This window comes from Bos grunniens, chromosome 26 (genome assembly GCF_055505025.1).
Source record: "Bos grunniens cultivar Pamir isolate PY7600 chromosome 26, Bosgru_T2T1.0, whole genome shotgun sequence".
Classification (NCBI taxonomy): domain Eukaryota; kingdom Metazoa; phylum Chordata; class Mammalia; order Artiodactyla; family Bovidae; genus Bos; species Bos grunniens.
Genome location: NC_141190.1, coordinates 7,767,388 through 7,779,646, shown reverse-complemented (window position 1 = coordinate 7,779,646; position 12,259 = coordinate 7,767,388). Strand labels below are relative to the sequence as shown.

Sequence of the window (12,259 nt, the reverse complement as noted above, 5' to 3'; positions counted from 1 at the left end):
CCTGGGATTCTCCAGGCAAGAACACTGGAGTGGGTTGCCATTTCCTTCTCCAATGCATGAAAGTGAAAAGTGAAAGTGAAGTCGCTCAGTCGTGTCCGACTCTTAGCCACCCCCTGGACTGCAGCCCACCAGGCTCCTCCATCCATGGGATTTTTCCAGGCAAGAGTACTGGAGTGGGGTGCCATTGCCTTAATTAAGGCTATTATCATAAGATGGAATAATAAACAAGTGAATGTATAAATAAAGAGGAAAACTAAAGAAAATTAACTCTGAGCAGCAAGAAGGTACTTGAGAACAAGATCTGTATCTTTATCTTTGTGTAACCAGTGCCTAATACAGTTCCTGGCAAGTAGTAAGGTCTAGATAAATGTCTGAAGAATGTTTGTTATAAATATCTCCCAACTTTTGATTTCAGGCTAGCCCTTAATGCCACTATAAACAGCTTTATTGAATATCAACAGCTTTATTGAATTTACTTAAAGGCTAATAAACTCATCAAATCTTTAGGACAGTTACTGAGTTTTCCCTTTCTCTTATCCAGAGTATCCTCAGTTTCTTCGTTTTTATTTGCAGATACTTTTCCGCCTGGTAATCTAGTAACTTATTTACCCTAAAACATTTATTGAGTTCTGTGGGGTTCACTGCTCATGCTGGACCACGTACAGTTCAGATACATCATTCAGGCCCATGATAACTATGATGCAAGTCACAGTGATAAAAACCACACAGCAGACACAATCAGAAGTCTGCAGAAAAATCGAGAAATTCTAGCTGGGGTGAACTGGAAAGTCTTCATGGAGAAAGTGGTCTTTAAACTGACTCTTGAAAGACTACTAGAATTGTCATGATTAGAGCAAAATAATTAGAGCAAAGACTGGAAGGCAGAGAATGGAAGGGTAGATTTGGAAACTTGACAGTAGAATTATTGGGCAAAAGAAAAGGTCTGTAAAGGACTGTGAGAGATGAAGCTTGAATGGTAGTTTGTGGATTAAATGCAAAAATGAATAGGTTTTGGTTTATTTATTGGCAGTAGGGAGCCATTGACAATTTTGTGGGCAGAGTAACAGGATTAGAATAGTATTTTATGAAGATCAGTCTTGCAAGACTGTCTTGGAGTAGCTTATTGCTTGAACGGTCCTTCTTTGTCAGTAGTTCACAAAGTGATAATGTGCCTTTTATTGTTCTTCATTAGACAGAACTGAGTACTTTTGTCTTCATGACTATTATTCTCTGGAGGTCTTTTGACTCCTCCTTTCTCTCTTGTTCCCTAATTTGTATCTGAGTTACAGAGAAAGCCTCTTAATTTCTAGAGGCTCATTCCCCCTTTCTTCCTTCTCTTTGTCTTAATATGCTTGACATTGTGCCTCATGTCAGGGTTGTTTCAGATGACCTGAGGTTGATGGGTTTGCTTGTTTTTCATTTTTATACCCCTACTTCCACCCACCAGCCCCCACCCCAAGTATAAGCTTTATACAGAGCTAAGTGTCTCCAGGTTTCTAAGTGATTGCACTTTGGTTTCATAGACGTTTACAACAGTACACTGTGTTTCCTAAACAAGAACTTCCGGGAGAAAGACTGGGACACCTAGGAATCACCCGCTTCCACAGCCAGGTTTTGTATCCTCAGACCCTATTACTAATTAGCACTTAGCTTTTAGTGTTTGTGGGCTTTGGCCAATGCGAAGGGAGATGTGGTTAGAGTTCTGCATTAGTTGAATTTGCTCTGGCACACTTGGCCTCACATATATCTGTCTCTGCTGCCCTTGATGGCTGCTGTCAGCTGGACTCAGGACGGTTCACATGATTTTAATTTCAAAGATGACTTTTTGACACCACTGGGACTCACTGTGCATAAAAAATTGGAGCTTGTAGAATGAAGCACAGTGCTGCTTGAGCTTTTTCACAGAAGGCCACCTAAAGACAGAAGGTAGTTCTAGTAATTCTGGAGGTGAGGGAAGGGGTTGTGCTAGGCTTGACATTGTGTTGAGAGCCAGAAGTACAGTAGAAATTAGTCACAAGGAGCCTGCCTCACATGCAAAATACTTTCGAGAAAGACTCCCTTATATTAAAACCTTGGGTAAAATATGCAGCCCATTTCAGTTTTAATTTCAAGAAATCTTCCCCACCTCCGTGATTGAAGTCAAATTTATATTTCTTTTTGCTCCTATGATATTTAGCGATGAGGACTGAGCAACTAACACACACACACACAGGGTGATAAAGTGGGTCAGAAGAATAGGATGCGAAAAGCAGGTATTCTAAGTCCAGTTTCAGAAATATGTGATAGTGACAAGAAAGCAGGCTTTGGAGTCAGAAAGAAACTGACTCTTATTATATGTGTGACCTGGGCAATAACTTAGCTTCTCTGAGGTGCAGTTTCCATATTGATAGAAAAGGGACAAGAATACTTCATAGGATTAATATCAGATCAGATCGGATCAGTCGCTCAGTCGTGTCCGACTCTTTGCGACCCCATGAATCGCAGCACGCCAGGCCTCCCTGTCCATCACCAACTCCCAGAGTTCATTCAGACTCATGTCCATCGAGTCAGTGATGCCATCCAGCCATCTCATCCTCTGTCGTCCCCCTCTCCTCCTGCCCCCAATCCCTCCCAGCATCAGAGTCTTTTCCAATGAGTCAACTCTTCGCATGAGGTGGCCAAAGTACTGGAGTTTCAGCTTTAGCATCATTCCTTCCAAAGAAATCCCAGGGCTGATCTCCTTCAGAATGGACTGGTTGGATCTCCTTGCAGTCCAAGGGACTCTCAAGAGTCTTCTCCAACACCACAGTTCAAAAGCATCAATTCTTCGGCGCTCAGCCTTCTTCACAGTCCAACTCTCACATCCATACATGACCACAGGAAAAACCATAGCCTTGACTAGATGAACCTTTGTTGGCAAAGTAATGTCTCTGCTTTTGAATATGCTATCTAGTTTGGTCATAACTTTCCTTCCATGGAGTAAGCGTCTTTTAATTTCATGGCTGCAGTCACCACCTGCAGTGATTTTGGAGTCCAGAAAAATGAAGTCTGACACTGTTTCCACTGTTTTCCCCATCTATTTCCCATGAAGTGATGGGACTGGATGCCATGATCTTTGTTTTCTGAATGTTGAGCTTTAAGCCAACTTTTTCACTCTCCACTTTCACCTTCATCAAGAGGCTTTTTAGTTCCTCTTCACTTTCTGCCATAAGGGTGGTGTCATCTGCATATCTGAGGTTATTGATATTTCTCCCGGCAATCTTGATTCCAGCTTGTGTTTCTTCTAGTCCAGCGTTTCTCGTGATGTACTCTGCATGTAAGTTAAATAAACAGGGTGACAATATACAGCCTTGATGTACTCCTTTTCCTATTTGGAACCAGTCCGTTGTTCCATGTCCAGTTCTAACTGTTGCTTCCTGACCTGCATACAAATTTCTCAAGAGGCAGATCAGGTGGTCTGGTATTCCCATCTCTTTCAGAATTTTCCACAGTTTATTGTGATCCACACAGTCAAAGGCTTTGGCATAATCAATAAAGCAGAAATAGATGGATGTTTTTCTGGAACTCTCTTGCTTTTTCTATGATCCAGTGGATGTTGGCAATTTGATCTCTGGTTTCTCTGCCTTTTCTAAAACCAGCTTGATCATCAGGAAGTTCACAGTTAATATAGGATAGATATAAGACATGAAGTTGTTATATCATGTAATAAATGCTGAATTATGTTACCAAAATAGTGCTCCTTAATATTTTTACATCTGTTCTAAAATAAATCATCATCCATTTGGTCCTTTAAGTAGCCTTAACTTTTGTTTTTTGTTTGTTTGTTTTTATATTTTTTCTTTATTTTTTAGCCTTAACATTTGAATGTGAATATACATTTTAAAATCATTACATTAGTTAATGTTATAGTATTTTCAAAAAGTTGATCATTTGGCCTTACCAGTTGCATTGTTGAAGGTATGAAAGAAAGTGAAAGGGAAGTTGCTCAGTCGTGTCCGACTCTTTGCGACCCCGTGGACTGTAGTCTACCAGGCTCCTCTCTCCATGGGATTATCCAGGCAAGAATACTGGAGTGGGTTGCCATTTCCTTCTCCAGGGGATCTTCCCGACCCAGGGATCAAACCTGGGTCTCCTGCACTGCAGGTGGATGCTTTAACCTCTGAGCCACCAGGGAAGCGATGTTGAGCAGAATTTAGAGGGGAAAAAAAATCTATTTCATTTCTTTTGCTTTCATTAAAGGACAGCTCACTGTACCACATCCTTTCAAATATATGAAAATCATGACAACACTGATAAGTGATTTTTCTACTATTAAGTTTATAGTAATGATTATCCTTATCTGCAATGTCCAATTTTATAATCCACCATCTTTATAGAATATGTATCATTAAAGAGATAACTTTTCAAGGCAAGAATGTTTAGAATATAACTCCCATACTAACAATTAGGCAGTCTGCACAGTGGAAGTATCAGCACATTTATTATAGATAAATTGTAAATAGCAAACGGCCTGTTCTAATTATGAAGCATTTGTCTTAGAACATTCCAGCAGTTGGAATTGGCTTTAGGCAAACGTATGCCTTAATAATATAGGGAAACAGTTGTGGGCTTCATGGACCCCCTCAAGGTCTCTTCCAAGCTGATTCTGTAGCACTAAGTATCTGAGTGATTCAAGCTTCAAGAAAATGGGAGTAGGGTAGGGTGTAAAAATAAAGTTTCTGGGATTTCTGGAGCATACAATAAAGTACCTTATGGTATGAGCTGGTGCTCTTTTAATGTTGAAGGTGAAATAGAGCAAAGTAAGGACATCTTGTTCTTCTACCCACATTAAACCCTCAAAGATTCTAGCTCATTCAAAGTTTAGATCAGCAGAAACTTAGATGAGACCCACCTGTTATCTGAGAATGTTCTCTGGAGAACACGAAGACTTAGGGAAGAACAGATTACTCTGAAACCCTTGTCAGAAAACTCAACTTGCGTTTTGCAGCTAAGAAATGTCACTTTGAATAGCTCAAGTTGATAACCAGTTCTTTTCTGATGGAGATTATCACGGTCTACAATAATTTTTCCAGTGAAGTACAGACATAGATTTTATTTGGACAAAATGTTTCACATACACCCAAAATTCAATTTAGAAAATACTTGATGAGTGGTACTTTGTGCTATCCTAGGCACAGGAGAAGCATGTAAAGAGAATATGAATATTGGTATGCTGGGCTCAGTGTTCACCCGTTTATTGGCTGAGCCGAGGGAACTCTCTGGAGTCCTGGGAGGAGGACTAGAAATAGTCTGGGAACTTAGGGAAGTGGCTGTTTACTAAATAAGTCTCATTTGAGAAAGTGAAAGTGTTAGTCTCTTAGTCCTGTCCGACCCTTTGTGATTCCAGTGACTGCAGCCCGCCATGAATTTCAGAATTCATGGAATTCTCCAGGCCAGAGTACTGGAGTTGTTAGCCATTCCCTTCTCTAGGGGATCTTTCCAACCCAGGGATCACACTTGGGTCTCCAGTATTACAGGCAGATTCTTTACCATCTGTAACAATTTGTATGTCCCTGTGGATGTAGACCTGGGTTTCCCAGGTGGTACTAGTGGTAAAAAACCTGCCTGCCAGTGCAGGAGATATAAGAGACAGGGGTTTGATCCCTGGGTCAGGAAGATTCCCCTGGAGGAGGGCATAGCAATCTGCTCCAGTATTCTTGCCTGGAGAATCAGAGGAGCCTTGGGGGCTACAGTCCATGGAGTCGTACAGAATTGGACCCGACTGAAGTGACTTAGCATGCATGCCTGCATGGATGCAGATCAGCTAAGCATTACCTCTTCCCTCACCATGCTTCCTGTCTCCTTTTCTGGGGTAATCCTTTGTCTAGGATGCTTAGAGCAGGGACTCTTAATCTTAAGGGTGCCATGGATCTATTTGTCACTGATGAAGCATATGGACTCATCTAAAAATGATTATTAAAGCATAAAACACACAAGATTACATAGAGCTGTTCACATTGAAATAGAGTGATAAAACATTTAATAATTAATTGTGGTAAAATAAAATAAGATCTAGAGGTCCAGTTAACTAACATAATCTCAAAATAATGATGAATATAAATTATATTTAAGATATCCTTGACAAATGTAGGATGATATAAAAATAGCCATGTTTTCTACAGTAAAGTGATTTGTTGCCTCTATTTTTTAAGATTATTTATTCTATTTTTAGTTGTGCTGGGTCTTCCTTGCTGCACATAGGCTTTCTCTAGTTGCAGAGAGCAGGACCTTCTCTTCGTTGCAGTGCAGAGACTTCTCATCTTGGTTGCTTCTGTTGCAGAGCACAGGCTCTAGGCACCTGGGCTTCAGTAATTGCAGTGGGCGGGCTCAATAGTTGCAGTGTGTGAGCTTAGTTGCCCGTTGCACATGGAATCTTTTCAAATCAGGGATCAAACCCGTGTCTCCTGCACTGGCAGGTGGATTCCTATCCGCTGTACCACCAGGGAAGTCATGTCACCTACACTTAGAAAAGATATGCTCAATTTCAGTAACAGAGTAGTAAAAATAAAGATGTTGTTTTCTCATCTCACAGTCATGAATCCCTTGCATTCCTTCTACAGACGCCTTCGGGCTCCATAGACCCCGGGTGTCTCCATTCAAACTTCTGTAACAAACACCACAGACTGGTTGCCTTAAACAACAAAGAATTTGCTCACAGTTTTTCTCACAGAACTCACAGGGGGTGTGGAGTTCAAGATCAGGGAGCTAATACAGTGGAGTTCTTGGTGTGAGCTCTCTTCCCAATTATATCCTGAAGTGGCATTATCCTGATGTGTGCATTGGGGGAGGGAGAGAGACTCCTTTTCTATAAGGGCACTAAACACTTGATGAGGGCTTCATCCTCAGAACCTCATCTAGACCTGATAACTTCCTGTACTATTGTGATTTGTAATAAAAAAATATAATATATATTTGGTCTTCATCTCTTTTCTGGCATTGAGCTCCTAAAATCCTTGGAATTTCATTCTTGGAATTTCCTAAGTGAGGAAAGCAACTAATCATTGACCAGGTTTGGCAGGAACAATAGTTTATTGGCCTCTGGGCTAGACCATGAGTTTCTTGAGGGCAGGAATTGTCAGCCTATTTTCTGTCCCTCAAATACAGCAATAGTGTCAACTAGATTGGTGTGAAATAAATATGGGCAGAATAAACCTTTGAGTCATGGGTTCTGTACCCACACATGCTTTCTGAGAATTCTTCCAAAATTTGAATTTGGCAACAGATACATTCCTTGATAGGAGAATTTCAGCCAAACCAGATTTGTGGTTTCATAGTCCAGCACAGTTTTATGTCTCATTCTTCTGTGATTTTGGTGCCTCCTAAACAAAGGCCAGTTTTACCTCTGTTGAAGGTATTCTTGGTATACTCATGCACTTAAGAGATCCCAGGGTAAAGGTAACTTGTATCTTTTCCATATAGTTCAACCTGGCCTCAACCTGAAGAAAAAAATGACAAATGTTTCAGTAGAGAATTCTAGATACATAATTGAATGAAAAAGAAAATACCTTCAGCCAGACCTTTTTTCTGCTTTATGCTCTTCTGACTTCTTTGTTCATCAACAGCAGTCATTGTGAAAATCGCAGGAATTTTGTTCCTGAAGTGCTTATCCCCTACAGAGATTAATACACCACTTAAGATCAAAGGTAAATGGGTTTTTTAAAAAGCGTTCTCTTCAAGTTTTGGAAGCAACAGACTTATACTCCAACAGGCTGTTTAAGAAGCAAGATACTAATAACAGCTCCAATATAACCATGCTTCTGACAACACAGCAAGGTGATTGTTAGTCATGCTTGCCCACCTGTATAAAATGCTGACCTCGCTAATATGTATATTGGCTGCATATAAAAAAGATGTTGGCATCTTGCCCAAGGTCGTGGAAAAACTTGCAATTTCCTTAAGCCATATTCATTATCATACAAAATATCTGAAACATGGTTTTAGACAGTTCAACAGCCATGTAAATGGAAGTAGAAGATAAAAATACTGAATTCTGTGAACTTATTTTTAGAGATCATTTTTCAACACATGAATCATGATATCTAATAAATTCACTTTAGATATTTAAATGTAATCTTAGAGTCTGACTAGGCATATATATATATATTTTGCAGGTGAATTTCATGTAAATGAATTATATTAATTAACAATTATACCCAGTGGTTATCAAATAAAAAGCAAGTTTCTTGAGTTGGGGGAGGTTATAAGAAACGAGACAGGGACTTTTCTATGAGGGAATATGGTACATTCTTATTTGAGGTAACATAATATAGACATTAGAGGTAATTGACAGTATTAGCAACATGTGTAAAGTGCTAATGAGTGACACAGATAGATACAGCTATAGCAATTCATAGGACAAAAGGTTGCTGATCAGGAGAGACCACAGATGGAAAATGGACTTGGAAGTGTGAACTAACACTAACAATGCTGCAGGTAACTTAGTACACACACATATCCCACTACTGCCCTCCCAGCCCTGCATCCCCCACAAGCTTTTGCTGTCACTCCCATTGCTGTCTTATTCACTTAGACCCTCCTCACTTCATTCCTGAGCTACTGTGGCCTCTGTCTCGTGCTCATCACTCCTTGTCTGAATCTGGGCACACAATGTATGATCAGACAATTCTCCTCACGCTGAGCTTTCCTCATATTACCGCTCTGTCCCACGGTTTGTACATAAAGTGCATATTTGATGACACTAGTCATGGTCTGTATTCTGCTTGACTAAGGTGTTTGTGAATCCAATGTGTCCCTTCTAGATTAGTCTTTCTCAGCTATCGCCATGGTCTTATCTTTGGGTTTCAGAGATTATAATAGAAGCCTTTATATACTGTTACCAGGGGTGTGCATTGTGAAGTCTTTCTGTAGGGCAGAGCCTTAAAATGCATCTATGCTTTATTTCATTCTAACATTATGCTTCCAATCATGCCTTTGAGATGTGTTTAAAAAACCCATATCATAGTAAAGCTATTTTTATTGCTGCTATTTTTTAAAATAACACAATTTGTTGGTTATCCTAATTGGTCCCTTGGAGGGAGGAGTATCTATACTCAAAATACCTGGGAAACATTAAAAATGATGGTGAATATAGAAAATACTATTTTTTTTCTAGTAAGCATTTTACTTTTTTTAATTTCCCCATGGTGTGTCCTTTAAAATTGTGGTTCTTTTGTTCTGTTTTTTTAAGATCTCTACTAACTTCCTGTTGTTCATCAAATTAATCCTTGCTTCTTCTGCCTGGCTTCCAGGACCCTGCATCAGCCTGCTCTCAAATTGTGTAGCAGCCCTGTAGAAATCTCAGCCATTTCAGTCTGTTTCTCTCTCTGACTGGACTCCCAGAGCCCAGACTCATTCCTAATGGTGTTCTCGTTTATGTGCTTTCCCCACATGACTGCCCTTTGTCTATCTCTGTCCTAGTTCAACTTCTGTTGTTTTTCAAAGTTCTAATGAATCTTGTCAAGATTTTCTCAGTCCCTCGTGGTGGTATCATCCAGTTCTGTGGTTCATGTCAAGTAAACAGGTGTTCTGGAAAAGAGCCTGGATTCAACCGAAGGAACTAGAATGTAACTGGAGAATACCTGTGAGATGAGCTTTGTTTTCTGATGAAGGTTCATTTTTGAAGGCTATTTGGAATGGAGCCATGTACACACCAGTCCTTGCTGCCTTGTTCTTTTTCTACTTAACTGAACATCTGTTTTCTTCAGTAAAGAACTGTCTAAGGGAGAAGTCATGTTTTCTTTCTAAGCTTCAAATAATTGTTCAAGGAAAAATTAGGTAAAATTCAAAAAAATAAAGGTTTACTCTATTTACTCAATAATCCTTTTATCAGCTTTTCCCTCTGTGTGTTACTTCTAGCATCTTCCCTTAGGGCACATACATGGCCTACTTATTCCAACATTTTCTCCACTTCCTTACCCCAAATCTTGATCTATTGCATTCACTGGGCTTGGTCTGAGAACTGTGAAGAAAAGAGAACTGCATTCATTCATATTTCTATGTTTGATTCATTAAATTATGAGTGCTCAGTTGCTCAGTTATGTTTGACTCTTTGTGACCCCATAGATTGTAGTCTGCCAGACTCCTCTGTCCATAGCATTCTCCAGGCAAGAATAATGGAGTGGGTAGCCATTCCTTTCTCCTGGATATCTTCCCGACCCAGGGATCAAACTCAGATCTTCTGTATTGCAGGTGGATTCTTTAACCCCACACCACCTCATTGAACTATATTTCCCTATATATATAATGAGGGAACTATCCATTTCCCTCATTGAACTATAACCTGGCCCCATTCACTGGTCTTGCTCAAACCTGTGCACAGCCCTTCTCTACCCTATACTCTGTGGGTACGATGTATGCATGCATGCTAAGTAGCTTTAGTGGTGTCTGACTCTTTGAAACCCTATGGACTGTAGCCCACTAGGTTCCTCTGTCCTTGGGATTCTCCAGGCAAGAATACTGGAGTAAGTTGACATTTCCTACTCCAGCAGAACTTCTGACCCAGGGATCAAACCACGTCTCTTGCATCTCCTACATTGGCAGGCGGATTCTTTACCATTAGTGCTATCTGGGAAGTCCATTATGAAAATTTGCAGACATACATAAAAATAGAGAGCATAGTAAAATCTGCCTGTTAAATACTCATCACACAGATTCAATTATCAACATTTTTAACATACTCTTCTTTTAAAAGAAAGTTTTATCTTAATATTTTTGTTTTCTTACACCGTAACATCTGTCTTTTTTCTAAAACTTGTCTTTTAGTCATGTACTTATTAGATCAAATGGTAATCTATCCTGTGGTTTTGAGTTTCTGTACTTAATCATTGTCAAAGCCAGTGGTATGGGAGAACAGAAATTAAAATTCAACAAACGTATCTAATATAGTTTTGTATGGTAACTGTGGGTGCAGGTTACAATTTAATTGTAATTATTATTTCTATTCTATTAACTCCTAAACCTGAATTTATACCTACATTTTTTACAATTAAAATATGATCATGTGAGTCATTAACACTATTCTGGTTAATTACCAAGTGTTACTTCTTGTGAACCTCTCTTCACGTGATTTTCTTTGTATACAACTAAATACTTCCAGTGTGTACTTAGACCTTATCATCCCTTGAGAACCTAAGAGTAACAGGAAGCTTCCTTATAGATAGTAATACTAGTGTTAAATTATGAACTACATTTTGTCTGTAAGAACTTGTCTTCTTAACTAAATAGAATAGCATTAGGATATTAGCTTTAAACGAAGGTTAATCACTTTCATTCCTCTGAATAACTCATTACTTTCACACAGTATAGTTCACTGTTGAAGTTCTCTAATTTTTGCCTATTTGTTTTTTCTTTTTCCCCAGCTCTTGTAAATGTGAAACTCTGGGCCATTGATCGACAATGTTTTCAGACGATAATGATGAGGACAGGACTTATCAAGCATACCGAGTATATGGAATTTTTAAAAAGGTAGGATGCTTTTCTTTTCTCCTGAGAGTGTTTTATTGTCTTTTCAACCTTTTCCTGAAATGCAGCCCAGGGAACACTTTTTGCCTTTATCTCCGTCGTATTAGCCTACTAATTTATGGAAGTACAAGATTTTGGACTGGCTTCTTTCTGTTTCTGCTGCCAAATTTCATGATATGTGGTTAAGTCAGAACTTCAGAGTTTCATTCAATATTCTGTTATAGAGGAGAGAAACAAGTGAGTATCTGCATGAACAAAAAAGGATATTGAGGTCATCTCTATTTATCAGTTAATATATTGTAACTCTTCTCAAGCAACCCACAGTATAAGACTGAATCATCTCTTATATGAAGTTTCATATTAAAGATCAGATGACTAAGGTGAAAAAGTTCCAAGAAACAGCTTATTATCCTTTAATCCTGAATTTAATTTCCAAAATTAAATTCATTTTATGTTGCAGTTCTGAAGTATCAAAGGCTTTTCTTGTCTTTATATTATCATAATAACTCAATATACCATGGGAATTGGAATGAAACACCAGTTTTCATTTCTTAGGAATATACTGGTATTCATTGAAATTAATTTGTCTCTAAGCTTATTTTAGAGAAACTATATTATTTTGTCATTAAAAATAATATTGACAACTTTGCCTTTTTTCAGAAAGTAGTTATTTTGTACATTTTTTCTTTTGAAAATAGAATCATCTTTAAGTAGTTATATATAGAGTATGTGAGCTAAATGGGGGTGCAACACCAATTAAGATTTCATTTTCATTTTTGAG

At 38.8% G+C, this 12,259-nt stretch overlaps 1 protein-coding gene across 9 annotated transcripts in view; it reads left to right on the top strand.

Moving 5' to 3' along the window:
• Nucleotides 1-12,259, top strand: part of PRKG1 (protein kinase cGMP-dependent 1) — a 1,415,798-nt gene that overhangs the window by 898,268 nt on the left and 505,271 nt on the right. For all 9 annotated transcript variants that reach the window (XM_086379150.1, XM_086379151.1, XM_086379152.1 and 6 more), the window contains one exon: nucleotides 11,376-11,481. In XM_086379150.1, coding sequence (XP_086235276.1) covers nucleotides 11,376-11,481 — 106 coding nt within the window. The remainder of the gene's footprint in view (nucleotides 1-11,375; nucleotides 11,482-12,259) is intronic.